General features: G+C 42.0%; 1 protein-coding gene and 1 long non-coding RNA gene across 13 annotated transcripts in view; one reads left to right on the top strand and one right to left on the bottom strand.

Annotated features, from left to right (window-relative positions):
• The window catches only part of TRIM2 (tripartite motif containing 2), a 186119-nt gene that overhangs the window by 129052 nt on the left and 40011 nt on the right, over positions 1-17056 (top strand). For all 12 annotated transcript variants that reach the window (XM_043484424.1, XM_043484357.1, XM_043484366.1 and 9 more), the window contains exons 4-6: positions 11730-11881; positions 13066-13246; positions 14070-14793. In XM_043484424.1, the coding sequence (XP_043340359.1) occupies positions 11730-11881; positions 13066-13246; positions 14070-14793 (1057 nt within the window). The remainder of the gene's footprint in view (positions 1-11729; positions 11882-13065; positions 13247-14069; positions 14794-17056) is intronic.
• On the bottom strand, positions 12675-14095 carry LOC122451480. Its single transcript, XR_006272419.1, has 2 exons — positions 13649-14095; positions 12675-13396 (listed from the first exon to the last, which is right to left on the bottom strand). It is a non-coding gene; the product is annotated as an uncharacterized LOC122451480 (long non-coding RNA).

The raw sequence follows: 17056 nt of genomic DNA, 5'->3' as shown, positions 1-17056 counted from the left end.
CCATGCTCCGCATCCCGCTGGCACTGAGCACGGCGTCCCACGGGTGAAAGCGGACGTGCCAAGAGAGGCCCGCCAGAGGAAAGCAAAGGCTGGTCACTCAGCACGCGCTGAGACAGCACGACCAAACGTGTGTTCTCTCAGAGCCACGCAGACCGGTGGGAACGCTCTCTGGAAAAAGGAGGCGGCTTCAGTACGCCCTGGTGGGGAGTGGCTGCTGGGGAGGCGGGAGGCAGGCTGATGAGAAGGGGGCATTCCATGTGACTGCGCAGGGGCGCAGACGTGACTTTCTCCGGGTGGTCCTCAGGTGAAAGCAGAGACAAAAATTACAGAAGCTGTCGCTTATAACTCGTAGCCTTTGGGGGCCAGTTGTTGCAGAAGTTATCATTTAGCTTTTTGGATTATTGCCAGAGAAGCAGTGTGACTTATAGAAGGCTGGCTTCCTGGGTTGTTTCCTTGTGGATACAGGGGTTGGTCTGAGGTGTTTCCTTGAGGACACAGGGGTTGATCTGAGGTGTTTCCTTGTGGACACAGGGGTTGGTCTGAGGTGTTTCCTTGAGGACACAGGGGTTGGTGTGGGTTGTTTCCTAGTGGATACAGGGGTTGGTATGGGTTGTTTCCTTGTGCATACAGGGGTTGGTCTGAGGTGTATCCTTGTGGGTACAGGTGTTGGTGTGGGTTGTTTCCTTGAGGATACAGGAGTTGGTGTGGGTTGTTTCCTTGAGGATACAGAAGTAAGTGTGGGTTGTTTCCCTGTGGATACAGGGGTTGGTGTGGGTTGTTGCCTTGAGGACACAGGGGTTGGTGTGGGTTGTTTCTTTGTGGATACAGGGATTGGTGTGTGTTGTTTCCTTGTGGACACAGGGGTTGGTGTGGGTTGTTCCGTTGTGGACACAGGGGTTGGTGTGGTTTGTTTCCTAGTGGACACAGGGGTTGGTGTGGGTTGTTTCCTTGTGGACACAGGGGTTGGTGTGGGTTGTTTCTTTGAGGATACAGGGGTTGGTGTGGGTTGTTTCCTTGGAGATACAGGGGTTGGTTTCTTGGGAAGATTGTGGATCAGAGTTCCATTTTTATCTGGTCCAACCACTGTGCATTTTAGTGTTCAGTTTCTCAGAAGCCTGTAGTCCATATTTTTAACAAGCGACTGGACAGCATGCCTGGTTTCTCACACATTTCTCTGTGTAAAGTAGGGATTGGTTACTTTTGTTTTATAGATAAAGAAACTGAGAATTGACCAGTTTAAGTCACACAGCTAGTTGGCACATCATAAATGCTAGACTCAGAACAAATAGCATCCTGAGTTTTTTGGTGGCCAAAACAAGAGAGACATTGTATATTACATTTTTAATTATCTAATTGAAAGCATACCAGGCTATCAATAACTATAGATTTTCTGTGCACTGTACTCCAAGGGAGCATTACCATGTTAGTTTTGTAAAGGGAACTTGAAGGATGCCTTCTTATAACCACAGCTTTTAGTGAATGCTAAGGCTGTCTCCTCCTGGGGCCCACATTCTAAATACTAGTCTGAGAAGGTGTCTCTATCACATACAAGAGTTTCCTTAAAGTGTAGTCCAGGCATGGACCTTTCTGGAGATCTAACTTGATAGAGAAGCACAGTTTTAGAAATATTAGAAGACTGCTATAGACATGGGTCCAAATTTGGGGTGTAAAAGACAATCATGTGGAAAGATAAATAATGATAGCTAAAAAGATTACACCACTAAGGAATGCCAGGAGTGTCGTGGAATTCAGGAATGAGCTCCCAGCTCAGCACAACTAGAGCATGGCGATGCGCCCGTGTGGTGGAACACTGGTGGGCCCCAGAATACAGGGTGAGCCTGGAGAGAAACTGTGATAGGCTAGGGGTGTCATCAAGGAAAGGTTTGACCTACACTCTGTAGGCAGTGAGGAAGCATTCAAACCTTTTAAACAGGAGGTGGGTATGTTAGTGGCATTGTGGAGAAACAGAATAGCAGAGATTGGAGGCTGCAACACCAATTCTGTTTGGTACTGAGTTGTCCAAATGAGAGATGATAACAGAACAAGAAGAGCATTAGTGGATTTGGAGAAGAAAGGACAAATTTCAGAGAAAAGAGTAGTCTTTTACTTGATAATCTCTGTGTGTGTTTGTGCTCAGTTGTGTCTGACTCTTTGAGTTCCCATGGACTGTAGGCCGCCAGGGTCCTTTGTCCATGGAATTTTCCAGGCAAGAATACTGGAGTGGGTTGCCATTTCCTACTCCAAGGGATCTTCCATATCCAGGAATCAAACCCACGTCTTTTTTGTCTCCTGCATTGGCAGGCGTGTTCTTTACCTTTGGCGCCACCTGGGAAACCCCTTTAGAATATACCCCCACAAATAAAAAGGCATATACTAAAATCTGTTGAACTAAGCTATTTAAATGGTGAGAATTTGAGCAATTCAAATTGATCATATAAGTCACTTTAAAAAATTATTTTATTTTCTCATTGTGTTGAACAAGTTCCTACACCACAATGAACTAAAATTACATTAGTAACATGTTATAAAGAGACCTCAAATCTTTCTAAAAAGCTTATAATTATTTAACCAAAGAAAATAGAAAAATTAGAATATTTACAAAATATTGAAAGTGGAAACTTTATTAAATGTATAAGATAAAGTCATATCTATACTCAGGAAATTTTCTAGGTTTAAGTATTTTCTTTTATTTAAAAATATTCCATTTCAAGATGTTAGGAAAAGAACAATAAAATAAATATGGAACACAAAAGAAACAAAAATAATAAAGACAACCTTAGAGAGTTTGAAAATCCTGAAACAATTGTGTTGATGAATAAATCCAAGAGCTGAATTTTTTTAATTAATTAAGTAATTTGATAGAGCACTAAACGGTAAATATAAATTAATTGAGACTAATAAAGAGATAAAAATATTTTAAAATTAACAAGTCAATTCTCTGCTAAAGACTAAGGTATTGAAAGCCTGAATGAAATAGATCATTATCTAAGAAACTACAAATGATCAAGAAAACCCAAGCTGACCTAAATTTTCAACAACAACAAAAAAAACTGGTGAAAGTTAATTTAAAACTGAATGCTTTCAGGACATTCCTGGTAGTCCAGTGACTGGGACTCTGCCCTCCCACGTGGAGGTGGGGGGCAGTGTGGGAGTTGGGGTAGGGCAGATTCAATCCCTGATGGGGGAACTAGATCCCATAGGGAACAACTAAGACCCAGTGCAGCCAAATAAGTAAAAATATTAAAAAACAAACAAACAAACACTGAATGCCTTCAAACTTGTATAAAACAGATATGATTCTGATTCATAGTCAGTATACTTCTGAACCATAAAAAACGTAGGGAGCTCCCAAATTCACCTATGATATACTCATAACTCTTGACACCAAAATCTAGTGAAGACATAAGAAGAAAACCTTGAAAAGAGACACAGATGGACAGAACAGACTTTTGGACTCTGTGGGAGAAGGTGAGGGTGGAATGTTTAGAGAGAACAGCATTGAAACATGTATATTATCTAGGGTGAAACAGATTCCCAGCCCAGGTTGGATGCAGGAGACAAGTGCTTGGGGCCGGTTCACTGGGAAGACCCAGAGGGATCGGGTGGAGAGGGAGGCGGGATGGGGGATCGGGATGGGGAATACATGTAAATCCATGGCTGATTCATGTCAATGTATGGCAAAAACCACTACAATATTGTAAAGTAATTAGCCTCCAACTAATAAAAATAAATGAAAAAGAAAAAAAAAGAAGAAAACCTTGAGTCGCTAATTTTTTGAAAGTAGCTGTACAATTCTTATTTAAATAGCCCAGCAAACTTTTACCATATAAGAGCACTTACTAATTAAGAAAAATATAAATATCAGAAAAGAAAATGAGGGGCTTCCCGGTGGCTCAGGGGTAAAGAAAATGCCTGCCAATGCAGGAGACACGGGTTCGAGCCCTGGTCTGGGAAGATCCCACATGCTGTGGACCAACTAAGCCTGTGAGCCACAACTCCTGAGCCTGTGCTCCGGGGCCCGGGAGCCGCAACTCCTGAAGCCTGAGCTTCCTGGAGCCCACGCTGCACAGCAGAAGGCACCGCAGTGAGACGCCCTCGTCCCGCAGCGGGAGAGCGGACCGCGCCGGACGCAGCCAGAGAAGAAGCCTGTGCAGCCATGAAGACCCAGCGCAGCCGGAAATCCATACATGCATAAATAAAGTTACATTAGAAATAAAAAAAAGAAAAGAAAATGAGCACAGAACTTTAAGAAAGTCAGAGGAGGTATGAACATTTGATAATTGTAGGAGGAAATAAATGTTAAGCGTCACAAAGAATTCTTCAAGACTGTTTTCTGATCATGCCTAAGCAGTAGAGACCCTTGGATGCCACAGGCTGCTAAGAAGAAACACTCTCAGAGATGCTAATTCCAGCAAAAGTAAAGAAGCCTTTGGGTGAAACCTTCCCTTGTTTCTCTACCAAAAATATCACATCAAATCACATTGAAAATTAACTCTAAAGAGTCAGATCCTCTTGGAGGTATTTTGAGCACTTTCTCTATGCTGAGTCATTATGATTCTTTGGTATCTTAAGATGTGTAAACCAGCAGGAGGCCTTGGAAAATTAACTGCGCTTCTTTAATCATTCTATTGTTCCATCATGGATCGTAGGAGTTCACTGCCGCTGCTTTGAAACAGGGGTCCTCATTGCATATTCAAGCCAAATGCATGCAACATTACAGAAAATTGGCTGCGGTTAATTGCCACGGGTAAATCTCTGAAAACAATTCAAGCGTCTGAAGGTTAATAAAATTGGGTAATTAACAATGAAGCCGGATGTTGCCATCATAAACTGCCTGGTGCTGTTAGCACATGTGGATGAAAGCCTGTCACTTACTTTAAGTGCTGTGACACTATCTGTCTTCTAATTAAACTGCCACAGCTGCATTGTTCAGATACAAAGAAAAATGGGAATAATGGTCAGTTATTTAAGAGGTTCTTTGCACTTACACCAGAAATTTGAGCTCATGCCTTAAAGTCCCAAAGCACAAATAATCCTTAAGCCCTGTTGTTGCTGGCTTAGGTGCCTTACTAAGGAGGACATTAAGAGGTGAGGAGGAGAGAACCTCATGAAGAATGCCTTGCCAAGAATCAGCCCCCGCTTCCAAAAGCCTCTGGGTTGGCTGCAAGGCCCTGACCATCCTTTACAGCTGTTATTATGCATATAGTCCTGCCATTCTCTCTTCTAATGAACCCAAATGTTGCTACCTGTCAACAACTACAAGCTCATCCGGGCCACCCAGCACTAGGAGCACCAGGGTTATCTCACCCAAGGTGGACGAGCTCTGCTGGGCCGCTCTCTCCTATAATGAGGTCTCAGCTTGAGTCAAAGCTGTCAGAACCAAGGACAAGCATTAACTAGTTGCTGATGTTTCGAAATGATTTCAGGGCCTTTGCTTCCCAGGAAACAATTAGGACTCAGTACCAAGGACAGTTCAGAAAACTAAGATCATGGCATCTGGTCCCATCACCTCATGGGAAATAGATGGGGAGACAGTGGAAACAGTGTCAGACTTTATTTTTGGGGGCTCCAAAATCACTGCGGATGGTGACTACAGCCATGAAATTAAAAGGTGCTTACTCCTTGGAAGGAAAGTTATGACCAACCTAGACAGCATATTAAAAAGCAGAGACATTACTTTGCCAACAAAGGTCCGTCTGGTCAAGGCTATGGTTTTTCCAGTGGTCATGTATGGATGTGAGAGTTAAAGAATTCATTTGAAAACAAAGTGAGAAGAACCAAATTAACAAAATTAGAAATGAAAATGGAGAGATCACAACAGACATTACTCAGCCGTTAAAAAGGATGTGAGAGTTGGACTGTGAAGAAAGCTGAGCACCAAAAAATTGATCCTTTTGAACTGTGGTGTTGGAGAAGACTCTTGAGAGTCCCTTGGACTGCAAGGAGACCCAACCAGTCCATCCTAAAGGAGATCAGTCCTGGGTGTTCATTGGAAGGACTGATGCTGACGCTGAAACTCCAATACTTTGGCCACCTGATTCGAAGAGTTAACTCACTGGAAAAGACCCTGATGCTGGGAGGGATTGGGGGCAGGAGGAGAAGGGGACGACAGGATGAGATGGCTGAATGGCGTCACCGACTCGATGGGAATGAGTTTGAGTAAACTCCGGGAGTTGGTGATGGACAGGGAGGCCTGGCGTGCTGCGATTCATGGGGTCGCAAAGAGTCAGACACAACTGAGCGACTGAACTGAACTGAACTGAACCAGGGACAGTTACGCAGGTCTGCTGCTGTCTCTTCAAAGATAACAATTTTTTAAAATTGAGGTAAAAATCAGATAAAATTCAACTTTCTAACTACTTAATTTGTTACATTTTTACTTGACGTGGATCTCTTTAAAAAGTCTTTATTGAATTTGTTACAATACTGTGTTTTATGTTTTGTTTTTTTTTTGGCCAAGAGGCACTTGTAATCTTAACTCACTGACCTGTACCCTCTGCATTGGAAGGGGAAGCCTTGACCATTGTACTGCCAGCAAAGTCCCTATTTTCATCACTTTTTATTTTGGCTGCACTGGATCTTCGTTGTGGCGAGCAGGGGCTACTCTTCGTTGCAGTGTGTGCGCCTCTCATTGCGGTGGCTTCTCTTGTGGAGCAGTAGCTGCAGCACGTAGGCTCAGCTGCCCCACAGCATGTGGGATCAAACCCACAGCCCAGGGATCAAACCCACATCTCCTGCATTGGCAGCTGGATTCTTTACCACTGAACCACCAGTGAAGCCCTTTTTAGGATATTGAAAAGGTTGTGCAAACATCACTACTAATTCCAGAAGTTTTTCATTATATCCTCCAAGGAAACTGTGTACCTATTAAGCAGTCATTCCTCATCCCCTCCCCACCACCCCAACCCTTGGCACCCATCACCTGCTTTCTGTCTCTAAGGATATGTCCATTATGGACATTTGATATAAATGCAATCCTACAATATGTGGCCTTTTGAGTCTAGGTTCCGTCATTTAGCATAATGTTTTCAAGGTTCATCTATAATGTAGTGAATATTAGAACATCATTCGTTTCTTTATGGCTAAATAATATACCACAATTTATAACCATGAATTTATCCATTCATGAGTTGATGGATATTTGGGTTGTTTCCACTTTTCACTTTGAGCTGTTACAAATAAAGCTGGTGTAAACATTCATGTACAGTTTTTGCATGTACATATATTTTCAGTTCTCTTGGGTTGCTGGGTCATATAGTAGAGCTGAACACCAGCAAAGTATGAGAGTTCTGATTTTCCATATTCTTCCCAACACTTGTTATTGTCTGATTTTTTGAGTCTAGCCCTCCTAGGTGCTGTGATGTCTCATTGTGGTTTTGATTTGCATTTTTTTAGTGACTAATGATGTTGAGAGAATTCTCCTGTGAAAACTGGCCATTCATTTAGCCTCTTTGAAGAAATGTCTATTTAATTCCTTTGACAATTTTTGAATTGGGTTCTTGAGTTACAGAGTTTTTTTATATGTTCTGGATACTGCATCCTTATCAGATGTATAACTAGGAAATATTTTCCCCATTCCTTTTATGTTTCTGTTACTGCCCTTTGATACACAAGTTTTTAATTTGATAAAGTCCAATTTATCTTTTTTATTTTGGCTGTGCTTTTGTGTCATATCCAGGAATCTGGTGCCAAGTCCAAGGTCATGAAGATTTAACCCTATGGGTTTTTTCCCAGGATTTTTATAGTTTTAGCCCTTACATTTAGGTTGTTAATCTATTTTGAGTTAAATTTTATATATGCAGTGAAGTAAGGTTTCAGCTTCATTCTTTTATATATCCAGTGGCTTTGAATTATTTCTTGAAAAAACTGTTTCCCTCATTGAGTGGTCTTGGCATCCTTGTCAAGAATCAATTGACCATAAATGTATTGTTTTACTTCTGAACTCTCAATTCTATTCCATTGATCTATATGCCTGTTCTTAGGTTGGTAACACAATTTTAATTACGCTAGCTTAGTAGTAAGTTTCAAAATTTAGAAATATGAGCCTTCCAATTTCGCTCTTCAAACTCTTTTTTAAGATTGTTTTGGCTATTCAGGGTCCCAGTGCAATTCTCTATTAGTTTAGGAACAGCTTGTTCACTTCTGTGAAAAAAAGAAGTTAGAATTTTGATAGCTGTTTCATTGAATTTGTAGATCAGTTTGGGGAATACTGTGCTCTTAACAATATTAAGTCTTCCAAGTCATAAGTATAAGATATCTTTCCATTTATTTCCATTATTATTTAATTTTTTTCAACAATATTCTGTAATTCTCAGTGTATAAGTCTTAAACTTTCTTGGTTAAATTTATTCTTTAAATATTTTATGTTCTTTTGGATGCTATTCTAATGGAATTTTCTTAAGTTTTTGATTTTTCGTTGTTAGTGGATAGAAATACAACTGATTTTTGTTTGTTGATCTTGTATCCTAAAACTTTACTGAATTAATTTGTTAGATCTAATATTGTATTGTATGTATGTGTGTGCATGTGTGTATTCTTGGAGATTTTCTCTGAATAGAGAAATTTTTACTTCTTTTCCCGTGTGGATGCATTTTATTTATTTTTCTTTCCTATATGCTCTGGTTAAAATTTCCAGTACATTGTTATAGAAGTGACAAAAGTGAAAAAAAAAGAAGTGGCAAAAGTGGACATCCTTTTCTTATTTCTGATCTTAGGGAATTACCATTAAAGAAGCTGTGGGGTTTTTGTAAATTCCCTTTTTCAAGTTGAGGAATTTTCCTTCTAATTTGATAAGCATGTTTATCATGAAAGTATGTTGGTATTGTCAATACTCTTTTTACATTTGCTAATATGATCATATGGGTTTTCTTCCCTTCATCCTATTACCATGGTGTATTACATATATTGATTATTGTATGTGGACCACCCTTGCATTTCTGAAATAAATTCCACTTGGTTATATGTTTAGTCCTTTTAATATGCAGTTGGATTAAGTTTACTAGTATTTTGTAAAGGATTTTTGCACCTATATTCATAGGGAATATTAGTCTATAATTTTCTTTTTCCATGATGTTTTTGGCTTTGATGTCAGTGTATTACCAGCCTATTAGAATGAATGAATGTTCCCTTTTCTTCTACTTTTTGAAGACTTTGAGGATTGGTATTAATTATTCTTAAATTTTTGGTAGAAATCACCAATGAAGCCATCTTGCCCAGGACTTTTCTTTGTTGGAGGTTTTTTGAATATTGATTAGTCTCTTTACTTTTATAGGTCATTCGTGTGTTCTATTTCTTCTTTGAATTAGTTTTGGTAGATTTTCTGTTTCTAGGAATTTATCCATTTTATCTAGGTTATTTAATTTGTTGACCTACAACAGTCCATAGTATGTCAATTTTGTTGATCTTTACAAAGAACCAATTTTTGGTTTCATTGATTTCTTATTTTTCTATTCTCCACTATGATCTTCGTTTCCTTTCTTCTGCTTGCTTTGGGTTTAGTTCTTCTTTTTCTAGTTCCTTCAGGTGGAAGCTTAAGTTTATTGATTTGAGATCTTCTTTTTCAATGTAGACATATACAACTATAAAATTTGCTCTGAGTACTGTCTCTCAAATTTTGGTATGTTGTTATTTTTAAATAAAAAATCTCAAGCTATTTTTTAATTTCCTTTGTAATTTTTTCTTTGACTCATTATTTTACTGTATGTTATTTAATTTCCACGTATTTGTTGATTTTCCAGATTTCCTTGTTACTGATTTCTAATTTCATTCCATTATAGCCAGAGAAGATACTTTATATGATTTCAGTCATTTTAAATTTATTGAGACTTTTGTATATGGTTTATTGTGGAAAATGTTCCATGTGTACATGACAAAAATGCATTGTTATTGAACAGAATGTTCTATATGTGGATGTTAGATCAAGTTGGCTTGTTTTTCAAGTTCTCTATTTCTTTCTTTTTTTTTTTTTTCAAGTTCTCTATTTCTTTACTGATCTTCCATCTAATAGTTCTATCGTTATTGAAAGTTCAATATTGAAATCTCCAACCATTATTATTGAACTGTCCATTTCCCCCTTCAGTTTTATCAGTTTTTGCTTTGTTAATAATTGTCATCTCTTCTTGACAGATTGACCATTTTGTCATTATTAATGTCCTTATTTAATTGAAGTATAGTTGATAGTCCTTTTCTGTCTAACAACTTGTCTTACAATCCATTTTGTCTAATATTAGAATAGCCGCTCCAGCTCTCTTTTGGTTACTATTTTCATGGAATATCTTTTTCCATCTTTTTACTTTCAACCTAAAGTGAGTCTCTTATAAACAGCATATGTTTCATACATTCAGCAGTATCATTATATACCTACTTTGTGTAAGGAGTTACCTAGGCTCTGGGTTGAAAGTGTTTAAGTGCTCAGTAACTTAAAATCTTATAAATATTTCATAAAATGGATATGAATAAAATTGCTCTAGTGGGTGCATTCACTTTATGAAAAAATCAATCTGTGTTAGGAATTATGCCATTTTTTTGATGTGTGTTATACTTTAAGAAAAAAATCCTCCCCCCTTCAAAGTGCTTTGGGAATTCAATATTGGAAGAAGTTATTTCCAGCTGAGAGAATAAGGGGAATGCCTTCACAAAGAAACTTTCAGGCTTTATGTTATATTATTACCAAGAGTTCATCTTTAATCAGGATAAAGTGGTTTTATTTTCAAGTAAGCAAATGATATCATCATCATTATCATCGCTGCTACTGATTAGGGACTGTTTGTCAGTGCCAGGCATCATCTGAGTTCTTTGTGCAAATTACTCTCCTGAATCCTCATAGCAGCCCTGTGAAGTAGGTTAGTAGGTTGCACAATTGTCTCCATTTGACAGAGGGAAAATTGAGACGTGGTGAGGTCATGTAAGTGGTGGAGCCAGGATGCAAAGTGTTCTGTCCTGCTCATCTCTTATCCAAACAGCAGCAATTCTCAAGGTGCCATCCAGGAACTCTCATGGGTCCCCAGACCACTTCAGGGGATCCACAAGATCACAACTGTATGATCATACTAAGCATTATTTACCTTTTTCACTCCCAATCTCTCAAGAGTATACAGTGGTATTTTCCAGAGACTGTATGGCATGTGCTATCAAGACAGACTTCACAGAGGAACAGGTATGAGAATCCAGCTGTCTTCTGTGAAGCCAGACCCTGAAGAGATTTACAAATATAGAAAGCAGTGCCATTCTTCTCACAGGATTTTCTGTGTTGCAAAATATACTTTCCATAAATCATATTATTTATGGTCACACTTAATGGGGCTTAGTTTTGCTTTTGATGAATTAATATTTGGAATGTTTCTCAGTTTCCATTTTTAATATAAGTAGCTGTAGATATAACTCACATAAACGAAAAGCACTTCAAGTGCTCAGTCATTTATAAAGAGTGCAAAGGAGTCCTGAGACCCAAATATCTGAGAACCTCAACACTGCGCTGTTCTGCCTTACCGCAGTGGCCAAGTACAGCTGGGTTAACGACTGTAGCAGCTGCCCTGGAGTCCGATCCACCTCTGTCTGAGACCTGGCACACAAAAGTTTATCTTTCCTTTTCTCCTGTGACGCTGGATGTAACACTGTCCACATCCTGGGGAGGCTGTGGGCATTACTGAGAGCGTGCTGGGGAAGACCCAGCGCCTGGTCAGTGCTCGGTCAGTGGCCAAGAACGGGAACCGCTCTTGTGTCGTCCGCAGGTGATGGACTTCTACTGCCAGTCCTGCGAGACCGCCATGTGTCGGGAGTGCACGGAGGGGGAGCACGCAGAGCACCCCACCGTGCCCCTCAAGGACGTGGTGGAGCAGCACAAGGCTTCGCTCCAGGTGCAGCTGGACGCCGTCAACAAAAGGTGTGCACGCCTCCCTCCGCGCCACGGCTGGCCGCCTGCGGCCTCCGGATTTCATGTCCCAGTGGGACAGAAGGTTCATGTCACCCAAGTAAATTCTCCTTTGATCACAGCTCTGTGGTCATAAACTGGTGAGCGATAAGGGTGATGCCCTGCCCCTTGGTAAAATTGCAATCCCCTTGTTATAAGTAGGCTTTTCTTTCAGCACCTTCGTATGATCAAATGAAGAAAATATACTCGAGGAAAACGCTCTCAGATCTCTGAAGTTTGTGCCTGAAACCAGGCTGTCTGAAGAGCCTTTCTTAGCTACTGTTCTTGACTCACTTACAGGCCATTATGCCAACTGTGACTGGCTCCTCTCTGCTTGAGCCCAGCAAAATGGTCCCGAGCAGCGACTGCTCAGTTTTCCTTCTACTTCCTTGCCTCCAGGCTCTTTATTTGGCAAGGAGATGAAGGAAGAGGGTAGCTGTGTGATGCATGAGAAAGATCAAAGGGAGGAAATAAACAACCAGCTGAAAATAAATCTTTACCAATAGTTGAAGTGAGAAAAGTGTGGCTATTCTGTACTAATTAAAAGAATTTGGAAACTTGCAAGAAGTTCACAGGAAACTCCGAGCTTGGGTAAGTTTTTCATGTGATTGGGGGAAAAGATATAGCTGTCTATTTAGAACAGTGGTCCTCAGCCATGGACCATGATGTCCCCCAGGGGACATCGGCAATGTCTGGAGACAATGTCACAGCTGTGGGGGGGTGGGGAGTAGAGGAAAGGATGGTGTTAAACATCCTGCGATGCATAATAATCTTTTCCATTTGGCTGTGTCATAGGATTCTGAATATAGCTCTCTGGCTATACAGTAGGACCTTGTGCTTGTCCACTGTAGAGTGTGCCTGATTTAGAGTGGGAGAAAAAGCCCAGGGGTTCAGAGAGCTTCGAGGTTTTGTACCATCAATTATTAAAAATAAATGACTGAGGTAGATTGAAATAGACATGGATCCTCAAAATCTCTTTTCTCAAAGTCAGTAATTATGGCATGTCTTATCATTCTGTTCTTCAGTTATTACTTTTTCAAGATGATGAAAGGTATAGAAAATGTTGCTTGGCAAAATATAGTGTTTGGATAGTTTTTGTTTTTACTATTTCCCTGTGGATGTTACTAGAATAACGACCTCTGCCAACTGTCCTCCAGGCTCCCAGAAATAGATTCTGCTCTTCAGTTCATCTCGGAAATCATCCATCAGTTAACCAACCAAAAGGCCAGTATTGTGGATGACATCCATTCTACCTTTGATGAACTCCAGAAGACTTTAAACGTGCGCAAGAGTGTGCTGCTCATGGAGCTGGAAGTCAACTATGGCCTCAAACACAAGGTAAGACTCCAGTCGTGCAGGTCCTTCACAGGAGGATTGGTCCCGGGCCTCCCCGACGCCAGCTTCCTGGGTTCCACAGCAGCAAAGTGGACTCAAACTGGTTCTTAAGTGTCACTGTTGTTTGGTAAAGAGTAGCTTTTAGCGGCTTCCCTGGTGGCACAGACGGTAAAGAGTAGCTTTTACTTAACAGCATATTTTTTCCTATTTCCAGCTATGTTTTCCTTCCTGTTTTCACCAAAACTATGATTCTGTGGCCTTAAGTACCCCTTTATAACTTGACTATATAAAAGGCAAGGCTGAATATAAAGTAATACTTTCAGGATTTAGGGTTAAACTGGATTGTTTTCCTTCCTTAATTATAATGTCTAATAGTCTCTTAATGACTCTCTCACCCACACCAACCTGTTAGTCAAGTTCAGAGTGAACCATGACTGCAGCCTCCGTTTAACTCTGCACGTCCCATCACAAAACCAGGGCTGAAAGCTTCCGATATTCAGAGGTGGAGCTATTATTTGTCTGGTTTCTGTTCCTTGAGGTGATGACAGGGGAACTTTGAACATTAGGGAAAGAAACTGAGTAATGAATACTTCAGATGTCGAGCATAGCACTCTGGCTGCCAAGCTCTCGGTGACGTTTCTGCTCACCCCAGACACATGATCCCAGAAATGTGTGTGGGAGAAATGGAGCGAGGAGGACGGGAAAGAGAAGGGGCTGGGAAGGCGACTTAGGATTTAGCTTCACAGCCGGGCTCGCTGGGTTAAACGGAACCCCCCTCGCCCCAGGCCCGCCACGGGCGGCGCTCAGCGGCTCGCTCTCCCCGCAGGTCCTCCAGTCGCAGCTGGACACCCTGCTCGAGGGCCAGGAGAGCATCAAGAGCTGCAGCAGCTTCACGGCGCAGGCCCTCAACCACGGCACGGAGACGGAGGTGCTGCTGGTGAAGAAGCAGATGAGCGAGAAGCTCAACGAGCTAGCGGACCAGGATTTCCCGCTGCACCCGCGAGAGAACGACCAGCTGGACTTCATCGTGGAGACCGAGGGGCTCAAGAAGTCCATCCACAACCTCGGGACGATTCTGACCACCAACGCCGTCGCCTCCGAGACGGTGGCGACGGGCGAGGGGCTGCGGCAGACCATCATCGGGCAGCCCATGTCCGTTACCATAACAACTAAGGACAAAGACGGCGAGCTGTGCAAGACGGGCAACGCCTACCTGACGGCGGAGCTGAGCACGCCGGACGGCAGCGTGGCCGACGGGGAGATCCTGGACAACAAGAACGGCACGTACGAGTTCCTCTACACCGTGCAGAAGGAGGGCGACTTCACGCTGTCGCTGCGTCTCTACGACCAACACATCCGCGGCAGCCCGTTCAAGCTGAAGGTGATCCGCTCGGCGGACGTGTCCCCCACCACCGAGGGCGTGAAGCGGCGCGTGAAGTCCCCGGGCAGCGGCCATGTGAAGCAGAAGGCTGTCAAGAGGCCCGCCAGCATGTACAGCACCGGGAAGCGAAAAGAGAACCCCATCGAAGACGACCTGATCTTCCGCGTGGGTAAGGGGCCAGAGGCGCTGCGCCTGCACGCGGGATTTTGCTTGGTTCAAGGGGGGACTGGGGAAGTGTCGCGACTTGCAACTTGGCAGGTCGCAACTGCAACTTGGGCTGTGGGAGATAAACTGGTGTATTTTATTAGGTGAGCTCGTGCAGGCTTCTCCAGAGGTTTGTGTCCTTCTCCTCCTCCCTCTCCCCTCCTCCTTCCCTGCTCGCTCTTCCTCCCTCCCCCCTCTCCTTCTTCCCCTCCTCCTCCTCTCAACACGCCAGCGCTGCGTATGTATTATGGAAAATCAGAAACTGAAAATAAGCAGAAAGAGAATTAGAAAAATACAGCACTCTAATCTGGACTTTTTTTTTGTAGCAGGTTTTTTTTTTTTTTTTTTTTAGCTTTTTATTTCATATTGAAATGTAGGTGATTAACAATGTCAGTCTCAGGTTACAGCAAAGTGATTCAGTTACACAGATACATGTATCTCTTCTTTTCAGATTCTTTTGTTGCATAATACTGAACACAGTTCCCTTTCCTATACTGTAGGTCCTTTTTGGTTATCCATTTTAAATATAGCAGTGTGTACATAATCTGCACATTTTAGAGGAAATGTTGGCGATCTTTTCCCCCCATGGGAATAATGTCTTTAGAGTACTTCTGCCTAACCCAAAGGCAGAGACATGCTTCTATCAAATAACATCACGTGTTTCTCTGGAATGTGCCAGCGCAGGAGGTAACTGTGGGCAGAGGGTCTGATGCTTCTCACTGCTTCCACACTGTAAGACCTGGGGATAAGGGGCATGGTGCATTGCAAGCTGTGGTTATATCCATCTGCGTGTAGCTGGAGAGCAGCCTTAAGAGGGTGGGTGGGTGGAAACCTGGAGAATAGAATGGGTTGGGATGGAAGCAGAATGGCTTAGGATGAACCAAGAGATTTGGGAATGCAAATTGTCCTTCCCTTGTCAGCTTTATGGCCTCCAATTTTTTAAAGCTGTTTATTTTCTAAACAAACTAAATAAAACAACCAACACTTTACTAATTCTTTTATTATATATTTTTAAATTTTTTTTATTTTGTGGCAAGCCATGTGGCATCTGAGATCTGGTTACCTGACCAGGTATCAAACCCAGGCCCCCTGCATTGATAGCATGGAGTCTTAAGCACTGGACAGCCAGGGAGGTCCTCACAATTTGATAATTCTTAAGAAAAAAAAGTCTACATGTTAGCTACTATATCCAAAAGTGGCTCCCACTTGCTTCTCTTTCTGCCTGTTCAGTCCTCCACTGCAGTATCTCTAAAAAGGTCTTCAAGGTATGGTCACTGACACATGTAGAAAAACAGTTCTGTGGTTCAGACAGATTGGGGAAAGCTTAGCTTAAGTGAGGGAAACAGATTATTATTATTTTTTTTACTGTGTACCTTTAGAATCTGCTGATGTACACTGTAGGTCTCACAGGCAGTGGAGGGATAATAGGCAACACTTCCAAGCTCTTCTGACCATAGCACTTTTCCTGTGGACATCTTGGGAAAATAAGGCTCCTTGGAACATTCTTGGGCAAGAGCTGCTCTTTTTATTATTCATTTCTCTTTATTATTTAATACTCTATATTTATTATTCTTTAGGATAGATCTTGGTAAAGACTGTGATCCAGCAAGCAGGCTCCCTTCTCAGTGCGTGGAGGCCCTGGTCCATTCACTGGCCATTTGTGCAGTTGGGTGCAGAGGCTGTTGAGACACTTGCCAAAGCAGAGGGGGTGGGCTGGGTGGCACAGGATTGGAGCCTCCCAGACCTGCCACTCCGGTTCTGCCACTTGCTTCAACTTTGGGCAGGTCTCCCAGCTTCCCTGGGCTTCAGTTTCCATGTCCATAAAAAGGAAAGATAAAAATATCTGCTTCTCAGAACTGTTCAAAGTTCCAAGCTTAATGCCTGGCATGTTGGAAGAGCTAAATAATCCACAGCCATTGTTTTTGCACGAGCTGTTATTAAGGCTGTTAGATGTTCCCTGCTGCCTTTTCTTCCAAAACAATTGACCTTGCTGCTCCCCATTGATCTGCATCAAGAGCTAACTCAGTCTTGCATTTGGAATCTCCCCTCCCCCAGCCAAGTTACTGGGTCCACTTCCCAGGCAGTGTGCTAAGTGGAGAGAGGGCCAGATCTGGGCCAGATTCTGATTCTCCCTTCTTAACCCAGTTTCCTCTGCTAAAATAAAGGCAATGAAATCTTACCTAATTCTTAAGTTGCCGTGGGTGTGAAACAAGAAGGAATTCTTAGGG

This window comes from Cervus canadensis, chromosome 1, assembly GCF_019320065.1.
Source record: "Cervus canadensis isolate Bull #8, Minnesota chromosome 1, ASM1932006v1, whole genome shotgun sequence".
NCBI classification, from domain to species: domain Eukaryota; kingdom Metazoa; phylum Chordata; class Mammalia; order Artiodactyla; family Cervidae; genus Cervus; species Cervus canadensis.
The sequence above is the reverse complement of the archived record's forward strand: the minus strand, read 5'-3'. Positions and strand labels throughout refer to the sequence as shown.